The sequence below is a fragment of the Sceloporus occidentalis genome, unplaced genomic scaffold, assembly GCF_023333645.1.
Source record: "Sceloporus occidentalis isolate IW3139 unplaced genomic scaffold, rSceOcc1.0.p SCAF_46, whole genome shotgun sequence".
Lineage (NCBI taxonomy): Eukaryota > Metazoa > Chordata > Lepidosauria > Squamata > Phrynosomatidae > Sceloporus > Sceloporus occidentalis.
This window is the reverse complement of record NW_028317026.1, coordinates 6,323,294-6,335,298: the sequence shown is the minus strand read 5'-3', so window position 1 is coordinate 6,335,298 and position 12,005 is coordinate 6,323,294. Positions and strand designations below refer to the sequence as shown.

The 12,005-nt window shown below is 38.0% G+C and overlaps 1 protein-coding gene across 2 annotated transcripts in view; it reads right to left on the bottom strand.

The window, feature by feature from the left end:
• Positions 1–12,005, bottom strand: part of LOC149289378 (bridge-like lipid transfer protein family member 1) — a 91,537-nt gene that overhangs the window by 67,501 nt on the left and 12,031 nt on the right. For both annotated transcript variants that reach the window (XM_089490693.1, XM_089490694.1), the window contains exons 6-18: positions 11,421–11,502; positions 11,043–11,236; positions 9,193–9,272; positions 8,656–8,806; positions 7,608–7,764; positions 6,754–6,832; positions 5,867–5,958; positions 5,263–5,380; positions 4,557–4,712; positions 3,670–3,767; positions 2,939–3,117; positions 2,606–2,712; positions 2,275–2,483 (exon numbers count right to left, since the gene is read on the bottom strand). In XM_089490693.1, coding sequence (XP_089346819.1) covers positions 2,275–2,483; positions 2,606–2,712; positions 2,939–3,117; positions 3,670–3,767; positions 4,557–4,712; positions 5,263–5,380; positions 5,867–5,958; positions 6,754–6,832; positions 7,608–7,764; positions 8,656–8,806; positions 9,193–9,272; positions 11,043–11,236; positions 11,421–11,502 — 1,702 coding nt within the window. The remainder of the gene's footprint in view (positions 1–2,274; positions 2,484–2,605; positions 2,713–2,938; positions 3,118–3,669; positions 3,768–4,556; positions 4,713–5,262; positions 5,381–5,866; positions 5,959–6,753; positions 6,833–7,607; positions 7,765–8,655; positions 8,807–9,192; positions 9,273–11,042; positions 11,237–11,420; positions 11,503–12,005) is intronic.

Here is a 12,005-nt window from a genome sequence, read left to right as displayed (position 1 = left end):
ATTTAAACACATCACTTTCAGCCAAACTAATCCATACAGTAAAAAAGCAAACTGTGAACTTTTTTATGATAAACTATATATATATATATATATATATATATATATATATATATATATATATATATATATATATATATATATATATATATATATATATATATAGTATACACACACAATATAAATATAAATAAATTTATTTATATTGTGTGTGTATAATATATATATATATATATATATATATATATATATATATATATATATATATAGTTGAGTCCTAATGGAAATATTTATCGAACAAGCACACAATGTTCCAATTCACGCACATCTCTGCAAGTGAAATATTTTACATTCCAGCTACCTGAATGTACTTGCAGCCTAAGTGACTCCTTGGTGAATTCTATTTTCCTCATCTAACGAAATTATATTGGGCGATGGAAATGCAAGTCAAAAATGAATATATTTTTAAAACGAGAACTTTCATTTCAACATTATATATTCCTTTTTTGGGGCTTTTGCATACTGGTCACATCTGAAAACGTGGTGAGATAGCGGTTTTTCTGAGGACCAGTGGAATGAGAAATTCTTCCCCAGTAAATTTCCAGAGACATAATATACATTACCGTAAGAAGAGATTCCATTAAAGATCAGCCATTTCCAGCTACAAAAGTCATTTAAAATGTTAACAACATCTACACTGTATTTCTGATCCATGTTATTTTTATTTCAAAACCAAGGACATTTCTAAGTGACCCCAAACTTTTGATTGGTAGCGTACATTGCATTAATTTATATAGCGCCAGCAGATTCCGTAGCGCTGTAACAATCGGTGGGATCATTTAAACACAATAACAGACTGGTACAAAAGGAGAAGAGGCCCCTGCTCTAATCAGTGTAAACGCTGGACATCTTAAGAATATGCAGGGGGGAGAATAGAACAAGCTTCTGTGGTATGATTAATCAATGTTTCCACTGCTTTGCAGAGCGAGGGAGAGCGATGTGTTATTATCTGGTACACAAGGAAATCAATAAAGGAGAGAGAACACACAGAGCCAGGCCTTGCAGTGGCTGCTGGGAAGAAACTGATCATTACCTAACTTCAGGACATATCTTGTGATTCATGCCCTGTCTGAATTCTCTTCTGATTCAATGAATCGAGGAATTAGGCATTATTACCGCCACACATACCATGTATGGTGCGAGGATAAGATGTTAGAAAATTAAAAAACTCAGCTCTGAAACAAGAATTTTAACTAAAAAGGACCATCGCATTTTTTTTTTCTTGTCATGTAAAATTTACTTATCTTTATACTAAACTAAATTAAAAGATTTTTGTTTTTTCTTCTTAAGACTGGAATCACAAAAGCCACAATTACTTTTCTCAAGACGCCATTTTAGTATAAACTATATCCTCATCTCTCCACACTAAAAATGTAACTCTTTGCTTAGAGACCCGAGGGTGTCCGTATATTTATTTTAATACGTCCACCGACCAGCACCTAAACAGTCTTCTGCCACGTCCCCGTCTGCCTTTTGTGATTTCTATAATACATACACCATGTTTAATGAGAGCCGCGGGTCAGGCACAGAAGGTTTTAATATATCCAAATATATCCTGTACAAATCTGTAAAAATTAAGAAATAATCATTGTTAGGCTCGGAGATAAATGTGAAAGCTCTCGATCTCGTTCCCTGCACAGCGCAGGTCTAAGACAAAGGCCCGGCACATGCCTTTTATTCAGCGCACTTTATTTATTACCAACAGCCATCCTACAAAAGCTCCGCAGCTCTCCCGCAGCGAGAACGGATACCGCTCTGCGGAGGTCAGCTATTTCAGTCCCCGTAAGCTTTTCCAAATACTGCCGACAGCTGTAAGCTTTCTAATGCAACAAACTAAAAGAAGGGAGGAAAAAATAGGATACTTTGGATTGACGAGGGTCCCACAGCTTCAAAAAGGTTCATGTAATGCTTTCACCTTAAAGCCCACCTTAATTCCGCACTATCCAAAAATCAGCGCATTTGTGCCCCATAGAGTGCTACAGAAAAAGGATTTCAGCACACGTGAAAAACCCATTTCATGAGAATAAAATAAGACCTTGGAGGAAGCTATAAACCACCCTAAAAATAGGACCAATAACAGATGTAAAAGGAAAAACAAAGGAGTGAAATACACCAAGCAATCATACGTGATGCATTACGATAGTGACAATTGTAACTTGCCACAATCATGCATCAACTGGCCCGCTAAACCTGGGCTGTATTAAAACAACAGCATACCTTTATCGAGACAAATGCCTTCAGCAACGGTCCATACAAAACAACCTGTGAATCTGGGGAGAGCTCGATCTCCACGTGGAGTTTATCTGGGGGCAGCTCCGACGGATCCACAATAGGGGTATTGGAGGCCGTTGGTGACGAGATAACCCGTTCCAATGGTTTCTGACTGGGTCTCAGATTAGACAGCATGGACTGCTCTATTTCAGAAACTGGGAACAGGAGAACAATATATACACATTAAAAAAATATATATATTTACAAATATGTGGATATTATGGTTGCTGTCAATGAGCCAGAAAGCATTGATTTCAAGACCAAAATGAACACTTACGCGACTGTTTTAGTTGTTCATCTGCCTTTTGGGGATAGATTGGATGCCAAGTATAATCAATGTTTAGAATGACAGACGGAACTGTCCAGCATTCCACCCAACCAGTCCTGAAGAAGGAGGAAGAATAAAAAAAAAAGGTGCTGTGAAATCATTAGTTAATATGTTTTTACTAGTTAATAAATAAAAGTTCACAAACACCACGTGATATTACATACATATGGTGTTTAAGAATTATAGTTTTCAAATCCTGGAGGAAAACCATCATATATGTGCAGGCAACATAATCCTGACTTAAGGAAAGACAAGTGCACTCCTGTTACTTTTGACACTTACCCGGACTCTGTGACGTTCCTCCATTTAGGCTTACAAGTTTTTTGGCCGCTTTGGTTTTCGGCCGAGTTGCACGAGTCAGGGCTGGTTTTATTCGGATGACAGTCTTTTGCCAACGTAAGTAGTGAGTACTTACTTGGATGGCAGTCAGGGAGATACAAATGAAGGTCAACATCGCCTCCCTAAAAAACCCAAACATACAAAATTGTATTAGTCAAACCGAAGTGTCCTGTGTTCTAGGAAACAGTCCTGATTTCAGGGCACTGTCCATGGACAGTAGGCTTCATGGGCTCATTGGGGGGTTTCTCTGATCTCCTGTGACTGGACCCCAGTATATGGCCAGAGGTAGGTAGGTGAAACAATATTGCACTATTGGAGTCTTGTTATTTTAGAATATTCTACGACGATATTAAAGATGAAAATGTTATCGCTATCTTTGATGAGCTTTTCTCTCACCATACATTTGTGATCGTAATTCACCAAATTTATACATATTTTGTATTATTTTTCCTATGTACATGCGCTCCGAGCAGTGCAGATCGATGTATCCAACATTAAGCATACGTTACAAGTAGTCCATATTGGGACCATTATGGTAGCATGGAGAAGGACACATTATTTGAACTTCTAAAGGAGTAAATTGTCAGTTAAATAGTAAATATCCCTGTTGTGCGGTGCACACACACACACACACACACACACACGCGGGCACACACACAGAAAGCCGCACTTACTTTTAGAGAGAACCTTGTGTTGCATGTAGTGGGTACGAAATCGGTAAACGGCAGCGCAAAATCAATGTTTAATGTTTCTCCGCAAGCAGCAAGATACACTACAAGAACAAACAAACAGAAAGTGAGTGGTGGAAAAACAGGGGGAAAAAAGCCACAAATCGATACAATAACATTCAACACTTTGTGAAAAGAAAGCAGCGATAAAAAGAGACTTGCAGACGTACTGTGTGTCTACTATTAATGGTGGCTATTGTGCTCCGTATTGATTTACGAGCCACGATGGATGGAAACGTGAAGCCAAAAGAAGTGTAAAGCAATTATAGGAGCTTGTTGTTCGCAGAGAGAGGCGCGAGCACTTGGAAAAGACAAAAGGAACGGTTCTGTTTTATGATAAGCGAAAAGCCAGGTACGGCAAGAATAAGCACATGTAAAACACAACATGTGATTCAGAGCCTGATGACCTAAACGGCGTGGAGTTCGGTACAGAATCCAAGAGTAACCGATTGTGTCCAAAAACCTGTTCATTTGTGCATTAGTTATAAATGAGATCTGCTGAATGGAGTTACGCATGAATCCTGTTTGAAACTCAAGTCCTTTGAAAAGATGTACACTTAAACGTAATAACCTAATGAACAGAGCACTTAAAAGGGCACTCTAAACCTGTGAGTTTGTATTGTTACTACAGGTTTGAATCCTGTAAACCGGGTTAATGCTACACGAGAAAGTCAGCGGAATCCTAACAAAGCTGCTATTGTTGTTATGTTACATACTACTTGTTATGTCCTGTCCACCCATTGTACAGCGCTATGGAATTTGATGGCGCTATATAAAGCAATAAATAATAATAATAATAATATTGCATGGCACAGAGGAAGAAGGGACCTTACCGTTCTCCTGCTGTCTGGTAGAGCTATCTATCCAGTTGTGTTGGTTGGCTGCCCAGATCATTTCGAACTGGTGAAACATAATCTTCAGATTCCAGGTATACGGGACAAATGAAAAGAGATCGGGCGCGCTGTCACTGGACCAGTCTTGGATCAGATCTAAAATTAAAGAAAGCAGAAAAGAAATCTCTCATACATATTTGCATTTGCCGCACATTGCAGGGCATTCTAGTAAGTGGACAAAACGGCACAATTACTCGTATGGAGGAGTGTGGGATAGGAGTTTATGAAGTCAGTTAGAGTTTTGCCCTAAGCTCTGCATCATTCAACTCGTAGGTTCAATTAAGAATTCGCCGCTGTGAATATACTTGGTTTACACAACTATCAGATCTTAAATAAATCATCGAAAATGCATATTTAAATAACTAGGTCTTTAAGATGAAGGTAGCTAGTATCTTATACAACACAGACATATTTACAGATGTGGTACGTGTATGCATTGTATGGTAGACCATGCAAACCGGTACTAGCAATGTCTTCCCACAAAGCTTGGAATACCGTACAAAATTCAATACTAATCAATTAAAGTCAGATTGTATTCATCGCTGGCACTGTATGTACCCAGGGAACAAGCATCTTAATTCAAATTCTTCACGCTTACACCATGACAAAATCAGTCAAGATTTCCCTGAAAAAGCAGAATACTTACCTGCGAAGAAGTTTTTCTGTGCAAAGATAAAGTGGTAAGTTGCCTTGTAAACTTCAAGTCCGCATTGCCAGGTTTGGGGCATGTTCCAGATCCTGGGATAGCTGGCATTTATGTGGAACTGGGGGGGGGGGGGGGGAGAACAGCATTACATGTTTAATTCTACGCACTTTGTTCTACAAAAGTATACACAATAATATCTCATAGATGTAGAGTCGCCCCTACCCCACGGTGACAGCTGGATAATGGCCATGGCTTCCACTCCTATAAGGCTGAGCCAGGATAACAAAGAATCATGAAGGGTGGATTCCTCGTGAGTTGCAGAAAAACTGCAAAGCCCTGCCTCAGTCTTTAAAATCTCTTGAGAAGAGCACTAATCGCCTTCTACGACGACTGCCAGAGCCGTTACAATTCCACAGAACGTTCAATTCACTGTACTGATACATTTAGACAAACACAGAGTAGATAACGAGGCCTTAATTGTGTCTCGGCCTGTTGCCTGACGCCAAGTCTCTCTCTCTAGTCTTAATAATCCTGTTCATAATGACATTTGCACAAAAAGTACACATCGCAAGGAGCTAAGATGGAAAAACAAGTGAGAACTTACAGCTATCATTTCTGCCTCCAGAAGGCTCCTGAACTGCATGCTTGTAGTGGTGTCGACGTGTAATAACTGCCCTTTAATTGTTGGAGAATAACCTAATCGATGTGGGGGGGAAAGTCACCAAGTGGTTAATAATAATTATTATTTCATGACCATGCTTTTAACTCATTCACAACAGCAAGATCAGAAGAAAAAAAGGACAATGTAAAATTCATTCGAAAGCACCAGCTACGAGTCATGGAAGTTCTAGTCGGCCCATGAAGGGCCATATGTTCCAATTGCTGAATGTGGTAATTGGAAGTCACAACGCATTCTTAACAAACTTTAGTACATACGTAATATTCAGATGCACGTTTTGGCTAGTACATTTGTAGCACTTAATGAAAGGTAGCAGATTGGGAGGACTCCATGGATGGACATGTTTTCTGCTGGCTGGGAATGCTTAGTGTTAAATACGTGAAATCACATAAACCATGCAGTGATATTACATATATACATATGGATAGCTGATACACTTGATAACATCTGACAGCCATAACACACTGCCAGTTAAAAACCACAATATTATTTGGATTCAGGATAATCGGATAGATCTATCTCATGGATGTTTAAATCCCTCTACTGTATTAACCTCTACCACTTCCACTGGAGGGTAGCACCATTTATCTAATTATCATACTATAGTGTGTGTGTGTATTAAATATACTGTATATAAGCAAGTCATGCAATGAAACCGCACAGAAAAGTATTTCTGTTATGGATTTGGCATGCGTCATGCTCCCACAGAGATCATATTTAGGAACTTATCTAGGAAAGGCGTAAGGGCAAGCATTTTGACATGAAACACTGACAAATTAACCAGAAAGTTCAGAAGCAAATGAAAATCCTACCATTTTCAGAAACGGTCATAGGGATGTTCACTTCCAAATAGGATCCTGCCCACACGTTCACATGCACGGCATTGGTTTCCTGTAAATGAATTAAACAAACAATAATACATAAAATAAACAACAAGCCTCATCTCAGCGTTTAAAACACAAACATGCTTCAGAGCAAGGGTATGAAACATGGTAAAATAAATCTACTTGTTTAATACACACAGACCTGTTCTACAAGTCAAAAACGGTAAATAAATACAACTATTGTTAAACGGGGAAATGGTTGCTGTAAAATCATGCAGATTCCTTCTTTGCCTGTCCCACTCAGCTATTAAATAATCTATAGTCAACAGCTTCTAATTTGATGGAGAAACACTCCTGCTGATGATGAATCAGAAAGCCCACAGGGCGAGACTGTATCACAGAGAGAGAAAGCACTGCCATGGCGTTATCCAATTATTACATGCAGCACGTCTCCTGGGTGTGAGGTCTCCTGCTGCTGGGAGGTCAAGCATTATGGACAATACCCAGGATAATGATCCACAAGAGATCATTAGTAGACATTTGAGGATATTCACTAAAGATTGATTTTACAGGAGACCGGTTTATTTCAGTTCCCTGACATCAACAGTATGACGGAACAACCCCACTGAGCTTCTCCCGCAGGATGGCACTAGCTGACCCTGTATTACATACGGTTAAATCAGCAACGGCATTTTATCTATGCACTATAACCGGCCGGATCAATTCGCTCTACATGAAAAGTTTTATCAGGAAGATGAAGTGTTCAACTCTTCTGCACGCTCAGCCACATTATTCCAACAAAGAACACCAATGCCGAGCCCTCATTTCGTACGAACTCTTACTCTGTTTTTGGTAAAGAGGAGATCGATTGTAGCATTTGCGATGATATTCATCCTTAATTCAAAGGCCTGTATCTGCCTTGGCTTTCCTGGCTGCGCAACTTCTGTAACTTTCATGACCTGGTAGTCCGGAGGAAAGAAAAATTTCCACAAACAGTCCCTAAAAAAAAAACAAAAAAAAAATGCATATAAATAAATAATATATATAGTTGGGTTTTTTTGTTTGTTTGTTTTGTTTTTATTTTTAATTTAATTTTATTTTTTTAGGGCAGGATGAGTGAATGCTAAACATTACTTAAAATGGTATTTTGAAAAACAATCAAGTCAGCGAACTAGGCAGAAAGTGAGAATAGAATTAGATCACAGCCTTCATCACCTGCCCGGGATGGTATTATGCAAGCCACAGGACTAAGCATTTACAAGCTCTGTTTAACCTTATGAAATTGTCTCATATATAAATCAGGAGATTCCAAAGGGATTCATGGTGTGGTTCTGAAGAGCTTTTTTCTGCCTAAAAACTGAATTTGCTTTATTATATAAAAATGATGCTGGCATATGAGTATTTCACACTGGATAGTACTAATTCATTGTGTATTGTTCATCAATAATAGCTAAGAACTGGAAAAGTAGCTTGTCAATAAGATGGGATCCGATAATCTATCACACAGTGTTTCCAAACAGTAGGGTTTATGTAGACTACAGGTCGATGCGTCAATAACTGCATTCACACGCTGTGTAAAGCGTTTTCAATGAACGTAATGTATACTTTATGGTTAAATTTTACTACAAAGTGTTTTGCAGTAAAATGAAAAATGAAAAAAATATATGTATAGTTCACATAGGTGGATAAGGTAGGTTTCTAGGTTTTCTAAGGAATGCATTCGGTTTTGTCAGAATCATCGATACCATAGTACAGACACTATTTTTTTCAACAGTTAAAATAGTTACATTTCAGGACTGTAACTATATGCAGTTACAAGACAATGTTCATAGGTGGTGTGGATTATTTGACTCGTGGTTGGTTATTTAATTCCCTAGTAGTCGCACGTACCTTTGCCTATCCGCCCAAGGTCCATAGTTGAAGTCTGTTCCTTTCCCGCAGACGATGTCTAATCCCCAGCATGGAGGCAAGTCTTGCAGCTTTGCATCCTCTGAATTGGCTTCATCTTCAATACTTGTTCCTGTATCTTCTGGAACTAGCCCTTCAAAAGAATGGAGGACACAGATAAAGCACATAGGAACAGTAACAAAATCTAACTGATGAAATATGTAACAAAATATGCCCATGTATTTTACAGTGAATCACTAGCACTGTCTTTCCCAATTCTGAGAATAGGCTTATGAGTAGGGGTTGTTATCTGGCAAGGACTTAAAGTTTGCTGATTAAAAACAACAACTTAAACTTAGGTTAAAATGTACAACTTTATAGAAGATCCAGCGGTCATGACTGCCAGACTGATGTTCATCAATCTCATCAGCGGAACGAGATACAGAATATGAAAATATTACAGGCCACCCTGAAATGGATTAAACGTGGAGCCAATCCATTTCATGTGCCAGCTATTTCCAGCCTCCAGAAGCAGATTACCTGGCTCGTCCATGTAGTAGTAGATGTCAACATCATTAGACTGCAAAACCACAAAGCCTTCTCCCATGAGTCGTGGAGGCCTACAGAATAAAAAAAATAGTATATTGCAACATCTGCAGTGTTAAAAACAGCACCTTTAGACATTATAATGAACCACAAATTATATCACTAAATATCTAATTTGCCGCTGCCATTTTTTTTTATAGATTTTTGGCAGAGTGTTTATTAAGCGCTGTAATAAGGGTCCTTCGTCAGTTCAGAGGTTAGGGCCAATGCGGCTATTCATAGAAACCTGCTGCTGATCTGTCAGATTATGTTTTCATGATAAAGCACATTTTATCCCTGTCCTCAAAAAGCCGATAGCTATACCAAGAATAAATACAAATGTATTTATTTTGAGGTTAATATTTAGGTTAATCTCAGGCACACGACGGGACTTATTCACTAAACTTTTACCTACGAATAGCCATGTAACTGTACATTGGAATGGCAATTTAAAAGAAATCTAACTAACTCAATACCCTTCTACATATACACACAAATAAACACGCATTTCTGAAAGAGCAATTAAATATGATAAATTCAGCTTTTTTGAAGAGGTTGTCCTCCATAAAAGAAAAGCTGGCATGCTGCTTTAACGTCAAAACAGAGTATTGACAAAAAAAAAAAAAAAAAGCATAAAACACTTCCTGCAGAGGAGTAAATGGCTGGGTGCTGGGTTTTTTTTTTTCCAATTACAATAAATAAATAAATAAAAAGTTATACATTTAGCAGATGTTCTACAAAAATAATAAAGCAAGGACATAGCAACAGTAGTTTGATGCTCATCAGCTGGATTATAATAATTATATTAAATAAGCCATGTGCAAATTTCTTAACGTCATTAAAATAATAGTTTCCTGGCCTTTTCCACACCAATTTTTGGACAAACACAAGAAGCCGCAGAAGAGGAAATCAGACAACAAAAGCACATAATGGAAAACAAGTGCCTGAACATGACGTGTTTTTCAGATAACCTAATTTCTTCACTGTGCCACCTAGACCTACTTTACAAACTTCTTTTTCTTTGTCCTAAATTTTAGCCGCTTATGATTGGTCTAATTTTAGGATACTTTAAGGACCCAGGGAAATTGAGATAATAGAAATTAATTAATAAAGCAACATGGTCTTAAAACATTCCTTTTTTGAAAACTGCAGTTTCAGAAGAAGCGAAACGGGTCCATACTCATCATTAAAGCATCAACAAATCAGAGGTACGCATAGAATTCATTACATTCTGAAACCAATTGAAAAATGTCTATTTCAGTGCCGACAAATTCTGCAATCTCAAAGAACTAAAAGAGTTAAAAGATGGCAGTGAGTTGCCATCAAAAATTGCATAAAATATAAAACTGAGGGGTATGCATATTTTCATGTTATAAAAAGTAAAACTTGGTCTATTGTCTTTTAACTGACCTCATTAAAATGTTAAAAAAGAAAGTCCGTACAATACCAGCCATAGCAGAGACACGGTTAATGAAGGCTACGAGAATGATGGATGCGGTTGAGGGTTGGGTGGGATAGGCTTTATCTTACATTGGCCATGAAGCAGAACACACATTTTTTGTAGGAGTAAGTGAAAGTCAAGAATTAAGACATTTGAAAAAAGAAAGAAAACAAATAAATATGACCATGCAGCTCTTGGCGTCTTCTATATGATATGGCGGTTCATAGAATGCTCTGTGGTTATTTGCAACTGTTGGTAAGAATGGTTAGTATAACCTAGAGAGCAGAAAATTGTAGAAAGATCCTAACTAGAGAGGGTTTCAAGAAGTTGGGGAGAAAAAGATATTGAAAACAAAGATTCTTACTCGTCATTTTGCATGCCAACATATCTGGGACTAGGCACCAGCATGACGCGGACATTTTCCAGTTTGCCTTTCAAGATGTGCATGAACTGGTCCAGGTGACTTGAAGGCGGTTTGGTGGTATATGTGAGGAACGCATCGTCAAAATTCACACATAAGGTCTGAGGTTGGTAGTGATTTCCAAATGCCAAGCGTCCCTAAAAGTAAAGGAATATTTCAATGTTTTAATAAATTCTTCAGTCACTGCGTTGTCTTAAATGAGGCTCACGGAAGCGAATTATTGTGTGCTATTTTTTTTCTGACATGTTGGAACTCTACAAAAGGAGTGTATACGTTAAGCTCCGATGCAGTTTAATATTTAGCAAAAAGGGTTTTACTTACCGTACTGATATTAACTTTTATAACTGGAATGAGAGAGCGCCATGATGATGAAGGATCGGGAGATTCGGTTTTGCTTTTGGTGCTACAAAACAACAAAGAAGAGACTTGAAAATCTTTTGTGTATATCATGGATCCGGGAACATGTAGAGACATTAGTTGTTTACAGAAGAAATTGGAATTTGTTGTACTGATTTAATAGCTTAATAAAGTAGTTCATACCTGTGGATAATAGAGATATTCAGATGTCATAGTATACATGGTATAAACAGCGCAACATCACCCGTCCTAAGAATTGTTTTGTTGCATCAGAAGGCGACTGTGACCACAGTGTATTTAGCAGAAACAACTTTCATTTTATCAAATAAAAAAAACAACAACAACACTGCTGTTCTATTCCATTATACAATGCGTCATTCAAACAAGGACACACGGTATACTCCTTAAGGAGACGTGGTGCACATTGAATCTTAGCTGCTTCATTTCAGCACATAGGTCATGCCGTCCTGCTTTCAACAAAATGAAAGGTGTTCGCAAAACGCACTGGTAATTTCATTTGGATTCGTGACTACGAATAAACCTAAAACA